The sequence below is a fragment of the Ooceraea biroi genome, chromosome 11 (genome assembly GCF_003672135.1).
Source record: "Ooceraea biroi isolate clonal line C1 chromosome 11, Obir_v5.4, whole genome shotgun sequence".
NCBI lineage: Eukaryota > Metazoa > Arthropoda > Insecta > Hymenoptera > Formicidae > Ooceraea > Ooceraea biroi.
This window is the reverse complement of record NC_039516.1, coordinates 5,390,623-5,416,032: the sequence shown is the minus strand read 5'-3', so window position 1 is coordinate 5,416,032 and position 25,410 is coordinate 5,390,623. Positions and strand designations below refer to the sequence as shown.

General features: G+C 48.2%; 1 protein-coding gene across 1 annotated transcript in view; it reads right to left on the bottom strand.

Annotated features, from left to right (window-relative positions):
• LOC105275883 overlaps positions 1–25,410 on the bottom strand; it is a 54,179-nt gene that overhangs the window by 8,975 nt on the left and 19,794 nt on the right. Inside the window, exons 2-10 of the mRNA XM_026973697.1 lie at positions 8,622–8,934; positions 7,001–7,365; positions 5,449–6,702; positions 4,993–5,161; positions 4,723–4,881; positions 3,327–4,615; positions 2,607–3,020; positions 1,922–2,054; positions 238–472 (exon numbers count right to left, since the gene is read on the bottom strand). Coding sequence (XP_026829498.1) covers positions 238–472; positions 1,922–2,054; positions 2,607–3,020; positions 3,327–4,615; positions 4,723–4,881; positions 4,993–5,161; positions 5,449–6,702; positions 7,001–7,365; positions 8,622–8,879 — 4,276 coding nt within the window. The 5' untranslated portion in view covers positions 8,880–8,934. The remainder of the gene's footprint in view (positions 1–237; positions 473–1,921; positions 2,055–2,606; positions 3,021–3,326; positions 4,616–4,722; positions 4,882–4,992; positions 5,162–5,448; positions 6,703–7,000; positions 7,366–8,621; positions 8,935–25,410) is intronic.

Genomic DNA, 25,410 nt, shown 5'->3' with positions numbered 1-25,410 from the left:
GCCGCCAATCTGCTGGCAGAGTCTGTTAGCAGGCTCTGCTGGCAGATCACTATCCTAATGCGGACATAACGGATGCCAATTTGCTGTCAACTTCTGCACTAATCTGTTACCAATCTGCTGGCGGATTGCACACATTTTGCTTACTGGGTGTATATCGAAACAACAATTCCTGCGCAATTTGAAGTTACGATCTACGGTGTCTTCGAAGATTCAAAGATCTGCAGAACGGCTTCTAACTCGGGATGGGCGGAGGTTGTTGGGGATTGAAAGAAATGGGTCGATAGCTCTTCTCCCTCACGAAGGGCTGCACTCCATTCAATATGAAGCCGTTTATGGGGCTTCGCTCCTTTTTGATCGGCTCCACCGGGCTCTCGTCCTCCGAGGTGACGGCTTCCTCGCTGCACACCGGGCTAGCCGACCTAGTTAACCGTTTCTTACTCTTTTCGCTTCGTTTCGACACCCTCCGTGCTTCCTACTTTGGCATCAGCAGAGAACGCCACGATTCACGACGAATTGCGTCTTCGTGGTGCAATAAACGGTCGCGATATCGTCAAACGACGTATGAAGTGTCGAGCATGGTTCGATCCTCCACGCGTGTTCGCAACAACACACACACACTTCATCGAGAAGTGTGTCTCTTCATCTTTCTCTTGAAAAGATCTTGAAGATATAATCTTACTTTGCATAACTGATTTCAAGGATGTCACACATCCGTTTTGTAATTTTAAATATATTTCTTATACAAATCCAAAGTTAGTTAGGATCGTATAATTTTAGAAAACACAATAATATATCGACGTAAGATTATATAAATTGTTCTCTAGTGGCAGTTTAATTTTGAACGGTGCCAACGTCCTTTCTCGGAGAAACCACTTTCATTCGTGAAGGATCAATATTTTCCAATCGATCGAGTGCACGTGACGCCTCTGCTGTATTTGTCAACGCGCTGAACGCCAAGGCAAACACCTATTCTCCGTACCGGTGAATCTAGTAAAATAGCGTAGAGTCCTTATGTAGACACGGGTAAAGGACCGGGGCAAAAGGTGTTTGCTGGAGTTCAACGTGTGGAAGATAAACCAAGACGCAATATCGCAGATCTCCCTCTCTCTCTCTCTCTCTGTTCCTCAAACGTACGTAATGCGTTCGACGTTAATCGTGTGTGATGCGTTGGTTTACCCGTTCTTGCACGATGCTTGCCACCTATGCCATCCTCGCCCAATGCGTAGTTAGAAGCGCGATCGTATTTGTGCTTGGCTTGGTTTTTAATGAAGCGTTGTTAGATGACTAGAGGTGTTAACACTACTTACTTTACGCCCACCTTTAAAACCTGCGCAGGAATAAAAAATCAGAAAGCCAAGAATTAGTGGTCGCACGGTACACGCGTGTTCTTATCTACGAGAATGCGATTAGTAGATTTAATTACTGCTACGTGTCTAGAAGACATTAATGTCGGTGTTCATTAAACTCGCGCCAACAAACACGCAAGACAAGCTGTCACGTCGAACTGCGTCGACTGTACCATCGGAATCGTGAGCTTATCGTCCGCGCTATGAGTTCGATATATACTGAAACGAAGAGAGGAATGACAAAAGAACGAAGGAGTCTTTAACGTAAATAAGGTAATTAAAATAAATGACTTTAATCTTCTCTACACAAATTAAAATGGAGAAATTATGGTTATTATATGCGTAAGTTATTATATGCAACGTAGAAAAACGGAATAACTAAGTACCTCTCGCACTCGTTACAGTATACAGAATGTATCAGAAATCATAGACGTCATTCGAAATCATCTACGAAAACCGCCCCGTTCAGGCACTATGTGCGTCCGTCGACAATCGCTATTACTCCGGGAAACATTCTCAAGGGCGGGGAATCGTTACCTCAAGCGGAAGTCAAGGGGGGCCAGATTGTATCGAACGTACCTAGAGCGAAGGGGCTTGCTCTTGCCGCCGGCCTGCCTGGAATGCGGTCTCGTGTTTGGTTGCGATAGCTCGCTGTCGCTGCTCGCTAAGGAGGATCTCGCCGCCACGGCCCCGTGAGCAAAATCTTTCCTGTTGGGTAACGCGTTAGAGGATTATTTGCCATTAGCGGTCTCGTCTCGCAATCGCGCCGACCGTTGTACGCGGGCAGCGGCCTAACGTGGCCGCCGGCACGTGAGTGAAAGTGAATTCAGAGACTCTCCGGAATGACGAGTGCCTCGTACGTACGACGGAGGAGGAGACCTTTACCCTTCGTAACTTCCCTTTTGCGTGGCCTATGTATTGAAACGCCACGCTCGCTTCACGTTTCTCTTTCGATCGACTGTCGCACGTGATAATTTGTATGAAGACTAAGCGCAAATATCGACTTTTTTCTTATCTGCATTGACTCGTCATTTTTCCGTATTAAAATTAATTCAAAAAAATTAATTAAAACATTAATTGGATAATTCTATTTTGTGAGGAGTGCTTTTATGCATTTCGAGACATAAATTACGTTGTAAGTTATTAAAAAACTGTGAAAGTTACGGAAACTTGTTTGAAGATTATATGTTATATAAAACCATTTCAAGAGTCTTATAATACCGTTAAAATGAAAATTATAGATTTCGTTATTGCGTTTACCTGTAATTGTCGGACCTGGGCGTGGAGCTGAGATTCGCGGTTTTGCCGACGTTTGCGTGCACGTCCACAAAGACGGGAGAGCTCTTGGGAATGTCGCAGACTACCTTGGGATGCACTGTGGTCTGCTTGTAGTCCAGATGCGACGACGACTCGGTGGGCACCCAGTCGTAATACTTTGGTCGGTAGTCTTTGTATTCCCTCGGCTGCTGTTGCTGTTGCTGCTGCTGCTGCTGCTGCCTGGAATCCGTGCTGGGCGCTCTCTTACGCAGATACTCGTCGCTGCTAACGCTGCTCTTCCGTATGGTCGTCAGTTTTGCCGGCGGGACCGACGTTGGTGATGATGCCGACGACGATGGCGCGCCGTCCGGATCCGCACGAGATAATTGTGAACTGTCCCACACGGTGGGCAAGCTGCTATAATTCATAATAAATCACCAATAACACATAGTTCGGGATTCTAAAGCAGAAATTAACAATGAATTGATATTTAAAATAATTTAAAAAATGATATCTAATGATTTTAGTAAATTTCCCAAAATGGATCACATCTAAAAAAAATTGTAATTCATGTTTAATTACAATGTTCAAAGAATTTTAATTATATTTATAGATAAATGTACGTGAAAGTACGTTTTTTCAACGAAAAATTAAAATCACATTCAGATTCTTTGACTTTTATAAGTAATTTTCAATACTATTTGTGTTACTTCGAGAACTTACCTGAGATTTTCGTCCATGCTGTATAAGCGAAGTTGCTGCCTGATGTTTGCTTTCTCCCTAGCCCGTTTCCGTTGGAATTCTTCTTCCACTTTACGCATCGCCTCCAGCTCGCCCTTCCTTTGCCTCTCCTTGGCTTCCGCCTCCCGCGAGAGCTTCTCCGCTAATCTGCGCCTCTCAATCTGCCGCACCGTGCTCTGGAACGTGAACCTCCGGCCTTTCGAGTTACTCTTCAATGGTGGTTTCATCTCCGGCGCGATCTCCTTGTCGTCCTGGAGATTCTGCTGATCGCCGGTGGGCGAGCTGCTCCGCTGCTTCATCTCGGAAATGTTCTCGCACGACTTGGAGAACTTGCTGATCACCTTCCCGTCGCCCGCGAAAGGCTTGTCCATCAAAACGGTCGGCTCTTTGGAGTGTTTGCTCGTCTTCTCCGTCTCTTTCCCGGGTTTCCTGAATTCGTCCACGCCATTTTTGCGATACTTCGGCGCGGAATTACCAGCAGAGTTTTTCTCGCTGTCCGTCGCCGCATTGTTTATGCGATTCAAGCTCTGCGACTGGTACTGCGAGTCATTGGACTCGGGCAGATACATCACATGCCCGCCAGAGGCCAAGTACGAGAACGAGGGCGGCTTCATGATCACGGGAAAGTCGCCGCGATCATCTATTAATTCCTCCTCCAACTCCTCATCGTCTTCGTCCTCATCATCGTAACCAGGCTTCCAGCCGGGCGGCGAGGAACGCGTCGCATCCGTGATTTGAGTGTGCTGCAGTGACGTGGGCGCGCTCGTCGACAGTAACCAGTTGTCATCGAGAACATCGCGGGTACGTTTTCTCTCGAGGTCCAGCGGCCCAAGTCCCAAGGCGCCCGACACAGATCTCTTCAGCTTCTGCAGCGAGTTGAAGGTGGAGCCGTCTTTACCCTTGTCTGGACTGTAGAGATACATGCGACTGTCATCACGCGGTAATGACAGCGAAAACACGTGCGCCCTGGGCGGGAACTTGACCGGAGTCGGCATCGGCGGTGGTGAATCCACGCCAGCGTCGCTACTAGATTCCTCTCCCAAGTCCTGCTGCGGCGTCCACGTTGGCCGCGTCGCCGACGTCTTCAGCCTGCCGTTGCCATTGCCGTTGTTGTTAGTGTTGGTGCTAACGTCCAGGGAGTCGTCATTGGCCGCGCCGGCATCACCGGATATGCCGGAGTCGCCCGACTTGTCGTGCGAGCTTCGCGGGCCGAGGGCGATCAGCGGCGGAGGGGGCCTCGACAGACGTTCGATACGCTCCTCGAACATCACCTGACGTCAAACAATTTGTTCAGTTCTGTACGCTCACTAATTATTAGTCGCTACGGTTGCTACTGTACTGGGACGGTCGAGTTGTCACGTATTCCTCGCGCGCTTACCGGAACTTCCTCGCTCGCTGTACTCATGGCCGGTCCAGGTGCCTCCAATGCGGACAACAGCCGCCAGGCTGCCGATGGTGAGAATCGCGGGATCTCCAGCTGCTTCTTGGGTAACGTGGGTCGCAATTTTAACGAGATATCCTCCACCCCGCTCTTTCCCTAAAATTACATTCGGGCCATCCAAAAGTTTATTCAAAGATTTATCGCTTTTTTCGAAAAATAATTGTACTAAATGATGATGTAATTTTATTGAAGACGTCATAAACTCACATCATCGGTATAATCGAAACACTCGATCGATCCGTTCACCTCTCTGCTCTGCAACCTGGACTGGATCTGTTCCATGTGCTGGTCCACGCAGTTTCGCGACTCGTTCGACAGTGCCTCGTCCATGCCAAAGTAGAATGTTTTCGGGGCGGATTTCTCCGGCGGCGGCAGCCTGGAAGAATCGTCAGTAAACGATGTCTCAGACTGTGCAAATCGATTACGAAATCGAACGAGCGACGCGCTAATTAGTCATCGCTTATCACGAATGCGTCGTCATCAGAAAACTAATCACTTACCTGCTGCGCGCGCGCGCACACGCTGAAGACGTTCATTGATAAGGGCAATAATTAACGGAATTGCCGGACGTGAACGTGCGCGCGCGTATGCACGCGCGAGCGAACGCACATCCGCGGACCCGCGTGCAAAGATAAATCGATCCGAGACGCAAGAGCAACTTACACGTGCCAATTTTTCTCGCGGACGACTTCCTTGGCTTCTGGTTTCCTCGCGAGCTTCTCTTTGGATTTTGCATCCTTCTTCTCCGCCGTGACGGGAACAGGTTCGCAGGACCACCTCCTCTCATCCGGCGTGCCATCCGTATTTCTGGTCTCGCTCTTTCGCAATCTACGATCCGAATCCCTCTCCCTCTCTTTAGCCTCGCTCGTGCGCTCGGGCGTGCTTTCTCTGCCGGAACCCTGCCCGCGAGGATCCGTCGACCTGATGCAGGGCCTCACAGGACTCTCCGATCTGGTTCTCGCCGAATCTGCCACATCCTCGTACTTCCGGTTCCTGGCCACGCTCTTCGCCCGCTGATAGTCCTCGAGAAGGTCCCTTCGTTGCTTCTCCGACGGGAATCTCGCATCCGCAGAGCGCCCCATGGCGTCTAGTCGATCCTTCAGACCTTTCCGGGCTGGATCCCTCGTGCGCACTATGGAGGATTCCTCAAACGTTGCCGATTTCTCGACAAGCCGTCTCTTTCCGCCTGATACCGTCTCAGCTTGTCTCTCTTCCAGGTAATCCTTGGTCCTGGCGGAATCGCGAGTGTTCCCCTTGCGCTCCTCGTATACGTTGAGTTTGCTTTCGGATCGGCTGCAGCGATCGATCAGTCGCCTCTCCTCAACGATCCTATTCTCGATCACACATTCGTCGGGGGAACTCTCTTCGTTCCTTGCCGATCGTTTCTCCGGCCGCTTCATTTCCTCGATCTTCGGCTCCTTGATCCGGTCGGCATCGATGCCGTTGCGCTGCATGCAAGACTCCACGGAGGCTCTACCGCAGTGGAGCTTGTTGCGCACCTTCCTGGCCACCTGCATCAATTCCGCCTGGAACTCTGGGCTACTCATGCTCCTCTGCAACGTGTTCTTGCCGTCAAAGATCCTCGTACGTCTCTGGTCGTCCCGGCACCAGCGATCCTGATGAAGATGGTTGCTCTGATCGCGCCAGGCGAGCCTGTTCTCCTTGTTGCCAGAGCGGCCGTCCTCCCTCCGCCACCGTCGCTCGTTCTCCAACCCGCCACCACTATGGCTGTTGCCGTTGCCGTTCTCGCTGCAACGTTCCACGTGAGCCTGCGACGACGAGGACGAGGAAAGCCAGTTGACCTGCGCCCTCTTCGTCTCTGCTCGCGTCTTGAAGAGGCGCGACCGCCTCGGCGGCGGCTGGACCTCCTCCTCGCCGCGGCAACCACCCGAGCGATCATGGCCGGATTTCGTGTACCTGAAGGGAAGACTTCTTCATCGAGACTAATACTTTGGATCGGCATCGATGTAGGAGAGAATCTTAATGTCATCTATGTAATTTGATGACACGATTGGTATCGAGAGGTATCAAGTTAGAGATATCAATAAGAAATGATTAATTCCAAAAAACTTTACGGGATTTCAAGACGTTATTAATTTTAGCAGAATCCTTCAACAGGTTGCACGACAGCTTAACACTATCAAAGAATCAAGAAAACATTCAGTATTGCAAAAGGAATATTGCCAACCCATGACGATATCGTTAACGTGGTTACCTGTAGGAATCTGGGGACGATCCATCAACGACGCCGTTCAATGGCGGCGCCGGTGCCTTGTACTTCTTCTTGCCCTTGTACCGGCTCTCCCGCTCCCTGCAATCCCGCTCGGGATAATGTCCGCTTCCGCAATGCCGGTGCTCCATCGCGTGCTGCTGCAGCTTCCCGTTGCAACGCACCGCCTCCCGCTCCATCGGCGAATACCGCAGATCGGGCTCGCTACCAAACCTCTTGAGCTCCTGCATCTCGTTCTCCATGCAGCAGCTCGACTCGCCTCGATGATGACAGCAATGATGCTCGAGCTTGCGGCCACGCGAGGCGCCGATGTTCGACGCCGAGGTGCTGCGGCTACGGAATATTCCTTGCTGAAAGGCGAAAGGACAGTCTTTAAAAATCCTAATATCCCCTTCCTAATTCTATTCTGCTCTTCGCTCCGTTTAAGTGTCCTCGCGGTTGTCCATTCCACGATCATCTATCACGCAAGACGAGCAAAAAATGTTTGTACTCTCCTTTCGCAATAAGAGTTCGTGAAACTCATTCTTTGATTAAATGCATATAACGGGTTAAAAGAAACTGGTTCTCCTAAGTATTACATAAAGGTAGCACGCGATAAAGTATGTTACGTTTATTCTTAGGACATTGTTGATTTGCAAAGCGCGCGCACGGCTTCCTTTTGATGCATGCAACAAATACAATGGGGAACGTGGCACCGTGACAAAGCGGACGGATGAGAAACCGACGTCTCTGTGCGAGCATTGCGGCACAAAAGCATCTGATGAAGGCCGCGTGATACATTTCGTGAATTCGTGGTAAAAAAAGTCCTATAGAATACCCTCTTAACCGGGTTACTACGACACGTGGCGATCGGCCAAAAGACGAATTCCGCATGAACGCGCGTTACCTGCGTGTGAATGCTAGACGGCGGAAACATGCTTTTTCGAAGACAGAAGGAGGACTGACTGGCCGAGACGCAAAAAATCAGGGGATTGAACCGGAGCGAATCGGAATGAAAAATTAACTTTTCGGGTAACAACGGTGATTTTGTGGAGTATGGACTTTCACGTTGGAGATTCGGAGCAGAAAACATTCATCGCGCTCTCCTCGTCCGCGTAACTTTCGGCTGCAACTTATTACAAGCGTGCAACCTAAATAAATACGTACGTTATACATAAATTTGTATATATGCATAAATACAAGTATACAAGTATATCAATATGTATACTCGCATTGCCGTCCATATTTTCTATATTTAAAATAGGTAAAAATATATGTATATGCATGAACTAAAAGACTTTTTATCATAAAAATAAAAATCATCATTTCATCTTCCGCATCTTCTTTTGGAAGTGATCGCAAAAATTCTTAACACGACTGATCTCGATGATCTGTCCAATTTACTACTATTTCTATTACTACCACTATGACTGCGTTACTGTGCTACTGTCACTATCACTTGCCGACAATCAAATTATTAATTGATACGAAACTGTTTGTTTTTTCTGGAGAAAAGAAAATTTCCGTGCACCCGCAAGGTCCGCAAGTGTGACGAATCGTGGCAGCAACTCGCTCACGGCCACGCCACGTCATCAACGCGACTCGAAAAGCCGCCGCGAATCCTTACCTTATTAAGGTCGTGCGGAAGCGTGAGGGCCGGCGGCCTGCGGCCGCTTATGGTTCCCCCGTTGTGAATGATGCTTCCATTATTGGTGGCGCGCAACCGCTGATTGGGCGGCTCCGGCAGGACCTTGTGTCCGGTCGGCTGCTGAGGGTGATGCCGTGCCAGCTCCCGAGGGAACGACTGCGTCCACCCGCGTCCGCCAATCTCCTGCGGTCCATTGGACGCGCAGTACTGATGGGAGCTGCTGCCGTTGTTGCCCATTTCTATGCCGACCTGGCGTCTCTATGGTGCACACGATTCGCCATTCATCTCGCATCTGAAAGGTTCAAGAAAGCAAGACCAATTATCTCACACGTCTACCTGAAATCGCATTGGGAGATACCTAGAAAGCCGTGAAGTTTGCAAGTCTGCATGTTCGCGCTGCAAGTACCCGAGAGAATTGGATTCTTTTTTTATGTAGACGGCGAAAAAACGACACGATAAGCGGACGCGAGTATATTATCGTATGTTAAAATAACGTTATGTATCTCAAGTCCCGATAAATTGTAGGATGATCGGACGGCCGAAGCGAGAGGGTCGATTTGCAAACCCGTTCTAATTTCCCTTAAACCGAAAATACGGCCGTGCGCACTAATTTACCGGCGCTTCGCGTAAGGCGATTAAGGGTATAATTAAACGTTAATGAGAGGGATCAATTTGCAAACGCGCTGCGCAGTCTGCTTTAATTCTCCCTTCGATAAGACTGCTTGCATAATAACACGCTCGCATTAATGGTCTCGTTAAACGAAAAATCATCCGCATGAATACAGAGTATCAGGCCTCGCCGGTTTCGTTCATTTTCACACTTCCGGCGGCTGAAGCACGATCAGCGATCGCTTCATCTAGAAAATATCAACGCTATCAGTGCATTTACAAGAAAGTACCGTTACTTAATAACTTTCTAACACACTTTGCGTCGTCCTTCGTCCGACGGCTCGCGGGACCATTGATGAACGTGAAGCGTACGAGGCCTCGGAGCGGAGAAGAGGGCTGAAAAAGGAGAGGAGGGTAAACGCACGCGAGTTGGCCGAACGATCCGGGCAGGCCGGTTATCTTACAGTTAGACGTGGCTTAACCTCGTGTCAGTCGTGTCGGGATGCAGAGAGTAAGAGAAACAGAGAGCGCGGGAGAGAGAGAGAGAAGGAAAACGGTTCGGGATGCGTCTCTCTAAAGTAAGTTCTCCCATTCACCGGTACAGGAGCAGGTGCCCAACCTGCACACGCGACCCATCCGTGGTCGATCGACCGGTAGTACCGCTAACCCGGGATGAGTAAGAGCGGCGCGAAAAGCGCCGAAGAAAAGTCGCGGGACGCTGTCCGAGTCGTTAAGGTAAACGGCGCAAAACGAGCAAGCCGGCTCTTATTAATACACCTTGCGTTCAACGGTATAGAAGCGATAGCGCGCGTGGAAAACTGGTTTCCCGCCGCGAGATGCGCTCCTCTTATCTCTCTTTTCCGCGTTTCGCCGCGTCTCGATCTCGCCTCGGATCGAAAATAAAGCCGCGGGATGGAACAGTCCATCGTCGTCCAATGCGCGAGTCCACGCCTTCGCGGGCTGAACCAGCGAGGTTGCGCTCGCGATCGCTCCCGAGAGGTTCTGCGGTTTTAATATATCTGCCTGGCGTCGGGAAGCCGTACAGAAGGCGATGAGAGGAGATGTATCTTCAGATTGGTGAAAGGAATCGGAATCTCCGAGCTTGTGCGAACGCGAAATAATCAATCAATTGATGAGTACGAGGAATATAAATGACCTAGAAGAGCCTAGAAGTGCAAATGACGTTCTGAGCGTACCGTGCAGGTGCACTTTGCCTATTTGCGTTTCCCGAGGTTGAAAGGCCCAACTTCAACGTAGCAACTATCGTTTCACTTCCGCGCGCGCGATGCAGCGGTGAAACAACCGGGGACCAGATTGATCGGTATCGTAGCTAGATCGCGGAGGAAAAAAATGCGGAGCGCGTTTCTCACAGTTTCACTGCCGACAATGTACTCTGAAATTCTCGCAGTTCCGAGCCGCTTAAAGTGTTGATACGTGTAATCCAATCTTAAAGAGCGGTGAACGAGTAAAAGGTTTAATCACTAGAATTAGTATGAAATGATATTTCACGGCAATATCTATTTTACAATTATATAAAACCGAGATACTCATCAGTTTGTCTCCAATATTTTGCATTTTATAATTATTATCTTGTAATAGATCAATTAAATAAAAACCATTACTTATTTATATTTTAATTCGTAAGATATTAGCATGTAACGCGTAAATTGTAATAAAATAAAACAATTACAAATAGCCAGACATCATTTAAACGTTATACAACAACTCGTCGACTTTTACTTTACAACTACTCTAACGAGGCGCAATCGTCGAAGAAGGAAGAAAAATCCTGCGATAACACCTGGCGATATCTCGCCATTCTCTCGGCGTCATCGTCGGGGTCGGTACTCCAGCGGATCCGCGCGCGATTGTCGTGCCGCGGCGAGAGGATTCTCCGGGGCACAAAGTGGCAAGTGATGCATGACGGATGGCGGCGGTTATGATAACTCGAGCGTAGGGTACCCGTAGGGGAAGGGAAGGCGGAGAGGGCGGGAGGCGAGAAGGGAGCAACGGCAGGAGGAAAAGGAGTAGAATGAAGGAGAAGGAGGAGACGAAGAAGGAGGACGAGGAGGAGGAGCACAAGGGGCGACGAAGCGCGAAGGGACCCAGGCACGGAGAACGGGGAATGGCAGGAGGGAGGAGGACGTTTGCCCCCTCGCGATGATCATCGCCGAGAGTCATCGAACTTGGAAGGATAGGAAGAACGATTCTCCGTCTGCCGTCTCTCGTTCGCGATAGCTCGGACGCGAGCGCGAGCGCGCTCGCCTAGGATATAGGATAGAGGCAGGTACAGGCAGGCAGGCAGGCAAACGGGCAAGGAGGCAGGCAGCCAGACCGGGCAGCTGCGCGCCGGCTGCCCTATCTCGGAGGAACTCGAATCGAACCCGGGCTGTATTCCCGGGCGATATACATACGCCCACGTGTCGCGATTGTCGGCACAAATCATGCGCTTCCTGCTGCACGCGCCGGGGAAAAATCCGCGCGAGCGCCCGAGCCGACAATCCGATCCGATCGGATCGCGCCGCGCGTCGCGCTGGGTGGTTCGTTTCTTCCTTTTCTTTTCGCGGTCGTTTTATTTACGATCCTAGGAAGCGGGACGAATCCAGGCGATGTGCGTCTCTTCTCCTTCCTCGCAGAGGAAGGCAGCGTACGCGATTTATGCAACGCCGGGAATTTTGTTGAACGGACGGAAGAATCGGAAACATCGCGAGTTCCCTGGCGAGTGGGATCGCGCACGCGATCCGTCATTACGGATTGGCTCCGCGCTCGTACCGCACTCGCAACGGAAGTATCATTCGCCACATGCCGTGCGTTTGGCTCGAGATACGAATCGATACGCGGGATAAAGCCCGGGAGCTCGTCGAGATCGGACATGATACCGCGCCGAGGGTCGTTATTATGTTCCTGGATTCGCGAAATGAAAGAGCGCGTGTCTTCTCTCTCGACGGTGATGTCTCACACCCCGTATTACGGCCTGTCCTTCCAGCATATAATGGCAATATCTCACCGTGCGCAACGTTTAATGCTAATAATTTTATAGGTGAGCAGGTACGACTTTTTCCGGCTAAAAATAGCGCGCGGCTGAACACGAACAACGGTGGCATGCGACTTCCTGGACGAGAAACACCTTCCAAGCTAACAAGAACCCTTTCTTAAGACAAGGAGCAACATTAGTAACATCAGAGCCATTTAAGCGGTGAAATGAAAAACTATTTGCAAGATAGGTATAATTACATATCCTATTATCAAACAAGAATGGCTCTACATAATTATACCGTGCACGGTTTTCCACGAGCAAGTGCACGACGTTCGGAGGGACATGACTCGAGTTTCAAAGTTACACAGAGCCTCTCACTTCGAGCGATGTAGCCGCATGTTCCCTCCGTCCGCAGAGCAACGTCCCACCCTGTATAACCGGCGTGCCCTGTCTTCCGACAGGAACGTCCTACCTTGTAGAACCGCGACGGCTCTCGCGGTCGCTCGTAAAGAACAAAATACCGATCCAATTTCCCGGAAGGTCTCACTCAGGCGGGTCTCCGTCTCAGTCCATCTCGCGTTCTCCGTCCCTTCCTCGATCGGCTGAAAGAGCGAGCTCTTCCTCCGTGCTCGGACGATCTCGCGGGGAGACATTCCGCCACGCGAGAACGCCCGCTGGAATTTAACCGTTGCGCCCTCGGGCTCGGGAGGGACAACCGGTATACCGGCAGTGGTGTGCGAAACAACGAGAGGAAGAGAGAGCTTATCCCGGTAATAAAAGCCGGTCTAAATATCTCAAACGCGCCGTCGAGGTCTCGTTGAACGGCGTGCTACGTTCTATCGTGGCACGTAATCGACGACGCTGGACTAACGCGTCGTCCTGCCGGTTCTGCAACCGCGGCGCTATCATAATGCATACGTCATTGATACGGAGAACAGCGCGGGATGCCACAGCAATGATCTATGCTCAAAATACGTCGAAACTATATCACGCAGCATAGTAACTCTGAGATCTTTCTCATCTTGACGCAACGCTAGACTTCATTACTGTTCGCAAGAACGAACATGTTTATTCTAAAATAATTTAAGAAGCTCAGGATATAAAACTATGTAGGATCTGGAAAGATAGTCGAGACTGACAGGTCGTATAGAGGATCGAAATGAAAACAAGTTGATCACAACAGTAGGAGTATTGGCCGTACAGCCTAAGACCTAGGCGTGTGAACCAGGGATCCCGGAGAGTTCGAGTTCAAATCTAAGGCAGTCTCCTAGTTATTTTTCGCCTCTTACAATTCAGAAGTGGGATAAAATCCGCTACCCCTCGAAGACAGTTGAGATTCATCCGCTACCCCTCGGAGAGGAGAGAGTTGAGAAGCAGCTGGCCGGTAGTGAAGCCTGAACATGGAGGTCGGGACAGACTCAGAGGAGTGAACCAACATGGAGATTGGGAAGGACTCAGAGGAGTGAACCAACATGGAGATCGGGAAGGACTCAGAGGAATGAACCAACATGGAGATTGGGAGGAACTCAGAAGAGTGAACCAAAAATGGATGTTGGGAGGGACTCAGAAGAGTGAACCAAAAATGGAGGTTGGGAGGGACTCAAGTGGAGTGAACCGACGATTTGGAGATATTCGGGGACGAATGTAATGTCAGGCTGGCCGAGCTGTAAGATCTGGAAAGATAGTCGAGACTGACAGGTCGTATAGAGGATCGGAATGAAAACAAATTGGTCACAACAGTAGGAGTATTGGCCGTACAGCCTAAGACCTAGGCGTGTGAACCAGGGATCCCAGAGAGTTCGAATTCAAATCTAAGGCAGTCTCCTAGTTATTTTTCGTCTCTTACAATTCAGAAGTGGGATAAAATCCGCTACCCCTCGAAGACAGTTGAGATTCATCCGCTACCCCTCGGAGAGGAGAGAGTTGAGAAGCAGCTGGCCGGTAGTGAAGCCTGAACATGGAGGTCGGGACGGACTCAGAGGAGTGAACCAACATGGAGATTGGGAAGGACTCAGAGGAGTGAACCAACATGGAGATTGGGAAGGACTCAGAGGAGTGAACCAAAAATGGAGGTTGGGAGGGACTCAAGTGGAGTGAACCGACGATTTGGAGATATTCGGGGACGAATGTAATGTCAGGCTGGCCGAGCTGTAAGATCTGGAAAGATAGTCGAGACTGACAGTTCGTATAGAGGATCGGAATGAAAACAAGTTGATCACAACAGTAGGAGTATTGGCCGTACAGCCTAAGACCTAGGCGTGTGAACCAGGGATCCCGGAGAGTTCGAGTTCAAATCTAAGGCAGTCTCCTAGTTATTTTTCGCCTCTTACAATTCAGAAGTGGAATAAAATCCGCTACCCCTCGAAGACAGTTGCGATTCATCCGCTACCCCTCGGAGAGGAGGGAGTTGAGAAGCAGCTGGCCGGTAGTGAAGCCTGAACATGGAGGTCGGGACGGACTCAGAGGAGTGAACCAACATGGAGATTGGGAAGGACTCAGAGGAGTGAACCAACATGGAGATTGGGAAGGACTCAGAGGAGTGAACCAACATGGAGGTTGGGAGGGACTCAGAAGAGTGAACCAAAAATGGAGGTTGGGAGGGACTCAAGTGGAGTGAACCGACGATTTGGAGACATTCGGGGACGAATGTAATGTCAGGCTGGCCGAGCTGTAAGATCTGGAAAGATAGTCGAGACTGACAGGTCGTATAGAGGATCGGAATGAAAACAAATTGGTCACAACAGTAGGAGTATTGGCCGTACAGCCTAAGACCTAGGCGTGTGAACCAGGGATCCCGGAGAGTTCGAATTCAAATCTAAGGCAGTCTCCTAGTTATTTTTCGTCTCTTACAATTCAGAAGTGGGATAAAATCCGCTACCCCTCGAAGACAGTTGAGATTCATCCGCTACCCCTCGGAGAGGAGAGAGTTGAGAAGCAGCTGGCCGGTAGTGAAGCCTGAACATGGAGGTCGGGACGGACTCAGAGGAGTGAACCAACATGGAGGTTGGGAGGAACTCAGAGGAGTGAACCAACATGGAGATTGGGAAGGACTCAGAGGAGTGAACCAACATGGAGGTTGGGAGGGACTCAGAAGAGTGAACCAAAAATGGAGGTTGGGAGGGACTCAAGTGGAGTGAACCGACGATTTGGAGACATTCGGGGACGAATGTAATGTCAGGCTGGCCGAGCTGTAAGATCTGGAAAGATAGTCGAGACTGACAGGTCGTATAGAGGATCGGAATGAAAACAAATTGGTCACAACAGTAGGAGTATTGGCCGTACAGCCTAAGACCTAGGCGTGTGAACCAGGGATCCCGGAGAGTTCGAATTCAAATCTAAGGCAGTCTCCTAGTTATTTTTCGTCTCTTACAATTCAGAAGTGGGATAAAATCCGCTACCCCTCGAAGACAGTTGAGATTCATCCGCTACCCCTCGGAGAGGAGAGAGTTGAGAAGCAGCTGGCCGGTAGTGAAGCCTGAACATGGAGGTCGGGACGGACTCAGAGGAGTGAACCAACATGGAGGTTGGGAGGAACTCAGAAGAGTGAACCAAAAATGGATGTTGGGAGGGACTCAGAAGAGTGAACCAAAAATGGAGGTTGGGAGGGACTCAAGTGGAGTGAACCGACGATTTGGAGACATTCGGGGACGAATGTAATGTCAGGCTGGCCGAGCTGTAAGATCTGGAAAGATAGTCGAGACTGACAGGTCGTATAGAGGATCAGAATGAAAACAAGTTGGTCACAACAGTAGGAGTATTGGCCGTACAGCCTAAGACCTAGGCGTGTGAACCAGGGATCCCGGAGAGTTCGAATTCAAATCTAAGGCAGTCTCCTAGTTATTTTTCGCCTCTTACAATTCAGAAGTGGGATAAAATCCGCTACCCCTCGAAGACAGTTGCGATTCATCCGCTACCCCTCAGAGAGGAGGGAGTTGAGAAGCAGCTGGCCGGTAGTGAAGCCTGAACATGGAGGTCGGGACGGACTCAGAGGAATGAACCAACATGGAGATTGGGAAGGACTCAGAGGAGTGAACCAACATGGAGATTGGGAAGGACTACAGAGAAGTGAACCAAAAATGGATATTGGGAGGGACTCAGAAGAGTGAACCAAAAATGGAGGTTGGGAGGGACTCCAGTGGAGTGAACCGACGATTTGGAGACATTCGGGGACGAATGTAATGTCAGGCTGGCCGAGCTGTAAGATCTGGAAAGTTAGTCGAGACTGACAGGTCGTATAGAGGATCGGAATTAAAACAAATTGATCACAACAGTAGGAGTATTGGCCGTACAGCCTAAGACCTAGGCGTGTGAACCAGGGATCCCGGAGAGTTCGAGTTCAAATCTAAGGCAGTCTCCTAGTTATTTTTCGCCTCTTACAATTCACAAGTGGGATAAAATCCGCTACCCCTCGAAGACAGTTGCGATTCATCCGCTACCCCTCGGAGAGGAGGGAGTTGAGAAGCAGCTGGCCGGTAGTGAAGCCTGAACATGGAGGTCGGGACGGACTCAGAGGAGTGAACCAACATGGAGATTGGGAAGGACTCAGAGGAGTGAACCAACATGGAGATTGGGAAGGACTCAGAGGAGTGAACCAAAAATGGAGGTTGGGAGGGACTCAGAAGAGTGAACCAAAAATGGATGTTGGGAGGGACTCAAGTGGAGTGAACCGACGATTTGGAGACATTCGGGGACGAATGTAATGTCAGGCTGGCCGAGCTGTAAGATCTGGAAAGATAGTCGAGACTGACAGGTCGTATAGAGGATCGGAATTAAAACAAATTGATCACAACAGTAGGAGTATTGGCCGTACAGCCTAAGACCTAGGCGTGTGAACCAGGGATCCCGGAGAGTTCGAGTTCAAATCTAAGACAGTCTCCTAGTTATTTTTCGCCTCTTACAACTATGAGACAACTGTTACGATATCTCGCGCCTGTGATCGCCGTGCAAAGGACTCGGAGTTATCTCTCTGCTCCAGTCATCCCGAGTCGAAATTTTAGTTCTACATTGAACCTCGAATTCTTCATTTGAGGCGTTATTCAGCGTCTATTTAGCTACTACTTTAACACTAAAATATGTCCGAAATTTCCTTTTTTGCCGCTAGAGCGTCAAAGCAGGTTACGATCAAGATTATAGCCGAACGTTGCAGGGTGAAAATAGCATGTTAACATCTGTTTGTAGGAGTTTGAGTTTCAATGTAAGAGTTCTAGCTTCTATTTTCCTAAAAGTAGGTTCGTACGACTGCTAAAAGCATTAAAGTAGGCGCAAAATTTCGACTCGGGATGAGACGCGAAAACGCGAGCGAGCGTATGACACCCGCGTTCACGCAATTCACGCAATACCGGCCTCGCGTGCGTTTCGCAGTACGCTAGAAGATTTAACTATTGATTTAACAAGAGCGAGAAGGAAACACGCAGTGGGGCGGAATACCACGCTCCACGCCGCGTTTCCCCGACGAGCGCAGGCGGGAGGAAAGCCGGCGAAAAATCATGATATTCTCCGCTCGCGGTGGGAAACAAAGGCACCCGCGTACCCACGCGGGGCCCTACCGTCAATCTGAATCCGCTGGTCCGCACAATAGCGTGTTTCCAACTTTCACATTTTGCTCGAAAGTAATAACGTTACGACGAAGCGCCGCGCCGGTGGAAATCCTGCGGCGGGCCGCTACCACGCCGACCGGTCGCGCGGTACACACAACCTGCGCGGATATTATCTCACCCCCGATCTACCATATATCAGCGCGCGCGAGCGAACAAGCGAGCGAGCGAGCGAGCGTCCTCGCCGCTCGGCTAGATCCGCGCCGGGTCGATCGCGGTAATAATGATCGGATGGAACGCACAATGGGCGCGCACACGGGCGAAAACCGTGTTGTTGCCTAGCGCCGAGCCAGCCTTCGGACTTTCGAGAGTCTCGCCGCGGTGACCTCTGACCCGCGCGCGCACCCCCTCGACCGAGAGCCCGTCGAAGCCGGTTTACGACCATCCCTCGATTTGCGCCGAAGGAGCTTGCAGTCTCTGACGGACCGCGGAATCCGCGCCGCAAGTTACGCGCGAACGGACAGGTCTTCGAAGAATTTGCAGGAAAACCGCCTGCCTAAATTTTCAGGGATCTGAGCGATTAGCAAATCGTGCCGATTAACAAGTGGATAATCGGATATTATTCGCAGAAATGTTTGTACATCTACTCATGATAATGAAAAAAGATAATCTCGAATTTCTGCAGAAATTATTATTTTTCTTAATAAACGAAAAATATAGTTAAGATTTCCGCGGCGATTCGGATACACGTACATAGTTTTTAAACCACCGGAAGTTAAGTGCAACGTCGGGCAAAAAGGAGAGCTCTTTATCGCTTCTCTTGGCATTAACGGTGTAATGCAGAAGTCCCGGTGTTGCGGCACCGCGGTGCACCGCAACAGTCGTTTGAAGTGTTAATCGCGCGGCCAGGAAACCACGGGACCGACGAATTTCCTAACGAAGCGTCGCACTTTCGCGCGAGACTAATTTCCACCTCGCGCGCCCGCTCGCTCGCTCTTCCGTAACTCCTGCCGGGCGGCGCGGTGGAGAACTCGCACGCGCAAACCGCGAGACGAACGGGGCTAACTCGCGCGCTGGCTCTTCGTACTCCCCGCTGTACACCGACGGTGCGGTAGATAGCAAACGGCTCTTGTAACTCTCGTCGAGATAAATGCAGATTGTGCGAGCGGGTATACTAGGCCTGTCTCGCAACTCTTGCTTAATTGACGCTGAGATCCTTCGGATGCCGTTCCCTCTCCTCTCGCGATTTCCTCGTCGGGAGGAGGAACGGAGAGCAAAGAGAGAAGAAGAACGCGAGGGGTGCGACAGAGAGAGAAAGAGCGAAAGAGGGAGGCTGGAGGAGGCATGAGAGATCCAAGTTACAGAACGAGAGAGGAAGAAAGAGAGAAATGGAAAGAGAGAGGAGAGAAGAAGGACTGATGAGTGAAAGAGAGAACGAGTTATTAAGCGAGCATGGGTGCGCGAGTAATATATCGCACGTGGTCATAGCTACTGAATCGGTGTATCGAGCAGTACTTTAGTTCATTAAAGAGCGCGCGGCGCGGCCGCCGCCGCCGCCACTGACTTCTTGGGAGCTTTAATTAATCAGGAATCGTAACGTTAGACCATCTGTCGGCGATAAGACGCGCGCAGGTGCCGTGTACGCGCGTTCGCGATCGCGATCATCGTACCGGCGTAATGCGCACGAGATTACAGAGTGCGCCGGCCAAATAGGCGCAAAAGGCATCCGGTAATTACGGGCCCCGAAGTATCTGCGGAGACGAAGCTCCAGCGGCCCGTGTGGAGAACGCTCGAAATCCAAGAGAGAAATTCGGCAAACACGTCGTGACAAATGTTTCTGAAATATTGTTTTCCTGAAATATCTGTTATCTCTTTAAAATAACAATATTTAAAAAAAAGAAGTTGGATTCAAGGAAATTCGAAGATGATTCCCATAATCTGCCGTTCCAAGACTTTCTCTATATTTTCATTTCATTGAGCTCGGAATTAAGATCCTCGACAATCCTGCTCGCCCTTGAGCATCTCGGAACCCTGGATGCGTTTCCTGCTCGCCACGTTTTGCGTCTCCAATTCGGGGATTTCGGTTCTTCGATGCTTCGCACGTCTCCGCCGAGTCCCCGTCGTGTCAATTTCTCGATACGTTCACGTGTAAGTACGTGTTCGCCATGCGCGATGCGATCGGATGCGGAGGATCTCGCGTCCCTCTTGCTAATTATTTAGGCGTAACTTTGTCATCGTGTCTTACGAGTCGTAACGCGCACGACGGCCGGTTAGTGCGCTCGCGCATCTACGAAACGCTGCGGGATCGTTTAATTACTGGCAGCGGCGTGTTCGCATGCGAAATGCGTGTCCACGCATCCTGCGCTAGTAATTGCCCCTTTACGTGTCACGAGCCGGGAGGAAGACGACGGCATGTCCGTCGTGACTGGCCGCCGTAGGTGCCGCCTCCGGTAACGTCGGTCCTTCCGGCCGGCCGCCCGGCGGGCGCATTTACGTCGCGCGTTTAATGCATGCAAACGATCGGGGACACATGAAAAAGTATCTTTCCGCCCGTTAACGTAATTCGCCCATAATCTCGTACACCGCCGCGCACTCCTCTCATGCGCTCTGCCTGTAGCGACGGAAACAAGACGGCTGAGAGGAACGCGAATACGTGTTTTCGGTGTTTTCTTGCAACGGCATGTAAAATCGTTTCCAGCAATTCTATCCGTCTGTGTCTGAAAGCAGTTCATCATTGCGCTGCACTGCGCCTTGATATAAGTCTCCTCAATACACCCACAGAAAAGATTTCTGGACTTAATGCTATTACTCTTTAATCTATCATAAAATAAGATCACTATAGCGACAATTATATTTATTATTGAGAAGAAGCATATTTTAATCTTGAATAGAAAATTCTAAAATCTAGATTCAAATAATCTTGGTGCTATCTCATTCATTTTCTCAGAAGGATTTAGATAAAAATTTGTAGCAAGTTCAAAATATTCTTGATTTAAGAATATTGTGAGATCTAAAAGACATCTTTATTCTATTCTTGTAAGAGAATTTGTAGAATCTGCACAAAACGGCCAATATTTATGTGTTGCAATCGAAAATCGGGAAAGTGTTTCTGTTATTTACAATGAATAAGTGCAATACTCTACAAGAAATATTAAAAGATATGGAAATGTCTTATCTCGAATCTTATTTCTCAAGTAAGTATATTGTATATACTTACTTACATTTCCATATCTTTTAATATTTCTTGTAGAGTATTGCACTTATTCATTGTAAATAACAGAAACACAGAAACACTTTCCCCGATTTTCGATTGCAACACATAAATATTGGCCGTTTTATCCGAATAAAGGACGGCGCCGAGTCGACGAGCGACTGTGAGAAAATGATGCGTCGACATCGACAAAGCCTACTATAAAGTGGCGCTAATATCAAATTATTCTACATACAAGAATATATAAGCATAAATTTGTATATGTTACTCTTGTCTCAAGACAGTAAGACAATCTTATTTAATTCGAGAGAGAAGAATAGAAAAAATTACTGATTTAAATTAAAAATTGTTTTATTTTCATATTTTTTATACTTGTAATACGATTAAATTAGTCAAGAATATTTTTCGTCTTGTTATCAGAAATCCTTTCTGAGGGTGTAAATTTAAGAATCATCATATACGCAACAGAATTGATAATACTGACAAGTAAACCTACGGAAGTGTCACTCTCCGATTTTTCTGAAATTTGGATATTATAATACATGAAAAACTAAGGGACACGTATTTTTTTTAGCGGCGGAAAAACATATTTAGGGGGTGAAACGACCCCCCAAAATGGGGGGTAAAATGGAAAAATTGCGATATCTTTGAGACCAGTGAATTTAATGATTTTTGGTATGAAAGTATCTTTCGATAGAAGACGAAAATCGGCCTAGGTGTGTTGGAAGGGGAGTGAAAATTAGGGGGTGAACTACCCCTAAAGTGACCAATTTCTTGCTGCAAAAAATCAGTTTTGATCTGATCGAAGTAAAATCTATTAAAACTTCAAGAGGAAAGCTAATTAAGGAACACGTATTTTTTTGTTTTGTTTTATATAAATATTCAGGGGGTAAACAATCCCCAAATTGCCGCGTTCGTTTGGCATTGCGCATGAAACACCTTGTGAAACTATATTTTTTAACTGTTCGATCTTTTTAATATATTGGTTTTTTAAGTCGCTGAATCCGAATCTGAAATCAGATTTTCAAAATTCAATATGGCGGATCCAATATGGCGGACGACAACTCGAAAAATTACTTGAATAGACAGTAACTCGACATGCGATTTTCAAAATACAATAAAATCAACTTTTGACATTTATTGTTAGTTATGTGAAGTGAATTAAACATGTTAAAAATATTAATCGTTTATAACAAAATTGTTTAAACAATGTAGCTAAAACATGAAATGAAAAATGATTAGAGTGAGTCCCCTTACAGAAAATAGTGAGAGGCAAGGGGTTTTTCATGTATTATAACATATTCAAATTTCAGAAAAATCGGAGAGTGACACTTCCGTAGGTTTACTTGTGAGTGATGCTGTTTGAGATTTATGAAAAGCGTAATCTCAAGAGAGATCTTAACGCTACTTTTCAATCCCAGTTATCAGCCCTCGCCGATCAAACTCGAGCGACACAGTCCTCCGCGCATTCGCGGAGATATCCGAGAGAGTCGAGTCGATTGTTTGAAATCTAATTAATCGTGCAAAAATGAAGCAGCAACGGTTGATCCGACTTGTCGGGGAACCTTGATGAAGACACGAGAAAAAAAGAGAGGAGATTCGCCGGACGGATTCAGGTCGCGGACCTCGTGCGAAAAAGAAAGTCCTCCACACGAGGAACATCGAGATCGACTCGGTGAGAGTGGAACCCCGCAGGAACCATTGCCCCCGCCTTGCCGCCAACTCCGGAGAGTGTTCGATGACCGAAATTTATTCCGTGTACAGGTACAGGAGCCGCCGAATTCACGTGCGACGTGCCTTAGATCGAAAGTAGGTGGGCAACCTCGGTACGAACAACGCTGCAGGCGCATTCCGTCGTTGCGACGTCGCGCCGTAGAAAGTTGCGGCGACCGATCGATCGACGAACTCCCGATTCGGATAAAACATCTTGGGTTTCGACGATTCTTGCGTGGAGATTCTTAAGCGTGTTACTGATTACTTAAGCGCGTTAATAATTAGTTATTCTTTAATTGTAATGATTAATTGATCGTTAATCTGAATGATCGGATGGCGGAATTACTTCTCTCTAAGTTTGCTATATATAATTTTACACGAAGAAGAGAAGCATACCACATCTGCACTATTGCGAAATGAAATAAGTGACGCAATATAATGTCGTATTTTATTTTCGTGGTTTCATTTTGCTTTCAATTTAATCTGCTGCTTAAAGTAAGTAACGAGATTTCATCAGATCTAAAACGTCGAAGACTGAAAACTTACGAGCAATGTCTGCCATCAAATAGCTGTCTAAAAAAAGATTGATCTTAAAATCACTAAAGAAACTGTCATTATAAAGTAATGCGAAAAAAGTGGTTTGACAGCCCGACGGTCAAGCATCGACGAGCCAGATATGGACGAGTGTCGGAAGCCGCGTGATCGGTAATTAAAACCGGCGCGTTTAAAATGGGAGCGAAGCGACAGCTTCAATTATCGAGTACGTTTTAACGACTAACGATAAGCGTCACGGAAGAAGCAGCTCGTCGTCTGCGCTCGCGCACGCCAATTAAAGTAGATCGCTCGATCGCAAAATTCCGAGGTATCGCGTGCGAACAAGGATTACGTCGTCCGTGATTTTTCAATGAGAAGAAATAGTGCCATGGGCAAGGCTTAGAAACGAGCTGCCAACCGATACATATTCGTCAATATAAATATCACTGCAATTCAGCGTATAATTTCAGCTGAAAATAATTCGAAGGATAATTCAAAGAACAGATTTGGGTTTTCTTTACGGAATGCCGAAATTAATATGTGATCGAGCGGCCTGAAAACGGGTGCTCGAACTTGAGTAGAAGTTTCATCTGAAAGTTCAAGCAGACTGGTTTGTCCGAGCAGTCTCGTCTCTCGTTCTCCAACGAACTTTCTACGTGACGATTATGGCATCGGTGTATCGTGATTCGCGTACCGATCGATTCGTCGTCCGCGGCGAGTCAGAGCGTCAATCTGTATGCACTGTAAAAATCGCCGATAAGCCGAGACGACCATTATCGGCGCGGATTATACACGCAAAATAAATTTCTCCTACAGACGAATATGTCGATCAGGTCTCGCTACGCATTCTGCGATTAGAAATCTCGCACGTAAAGCACGATTGGCGAAGGTAATGGTACTTCTGGCGTGTTTTCTACGAATGTGACCACAGCGCACGCACGCTCGCGCGAGATTTCAGCCCGAGAAATCCGCACGTGGGGATACTGCGACTGAACAGCTCTAAAAACTCCAACTCTGAAAAGAACGGCCGTAAAGAAACTGACTATCTGTCGCTAATCCATGAAAAATCACATGATGAAACCGGTGTAACGGGATTAACACGTGCTCTTTCCTAAAATGTAAATTATATCGCTGGATAAATTCACGACGTGAAGTAAACTGGACTCGCTGCTAGCACGCGATTACGGTTTACTTATAATATTAGATAACTTCTATTAGTCAGTACGTATGTTCTGCTAATCAAGTACATCCGGGAATGCGCAATTAAACCGCGATTGGAACGTGAACGTTCGCCTGCGGCGTGAATATCATGGCATCATGGCACCGGAATAAAACCCGATCGGCACCGTGCGCGTGGATTCCTCTTCAAAAAATATGTGGAGGCATATTTGACCGGGCTGTAACTGGAGCGTGAATGGAACATGACCATCCCTACGGTGAGTCAAGCCTCCGAGTTTCACGTTGGGCGTCACGCAAGGAAAATCTCGCGACGCATCCGTTAGAAAACGCGTTAGAAATATCGTCGTTCCGCATCAGCCGCCGGGTTTAAGCGATCGGGTTTTATTGCGTTCCGTGCGCGCCGATAGCCGACGACGATCGAGTCGACTCGCGAGTGTGAAGCACTCGTGATCTCGCTGGAAACGCTTTAACGCTTCTGCAACAGTCAGACAAAGGCCGAATTGCACTATGATCCTTTCGGGAAAGACGATCAGAATTTCTGATGCGTGCGGAAGATGAAAATATTGATCGATGTGGGCACTGTGCAAATAAATATGTCACCGCGATGTATTAAAATAAATGTTTTCTCAATTATTAAATAATTAATAATATAATTAAATATGATGATCAAACGAAGTAAAGTAGAGTTTATGTCGTGTTCTGCTAGGTATATAAAGATAAGAAATATTTTAAGAAACGATAAATCAGCATAAACGAGTAAACTCCGGAAATCATGTAAGATTATTAGAATACCGTTCTCTAATAATTAGATAATTATTTGCCTCAAGTATGCGCTTTCTTATATCGATATTAATTTCTATTGTGATGATACCTATTTGCGTTCTAAATGCGGCCTTAATACGCGGTGCGTTGCAGACTTAACGAACGCTCGCACAGGTCAGGCAATATTAATAATCGTGCGAGTCGATAGCACCAGTCGCTGCGGGAGAAATCGGGTCAAGATAGAATCAA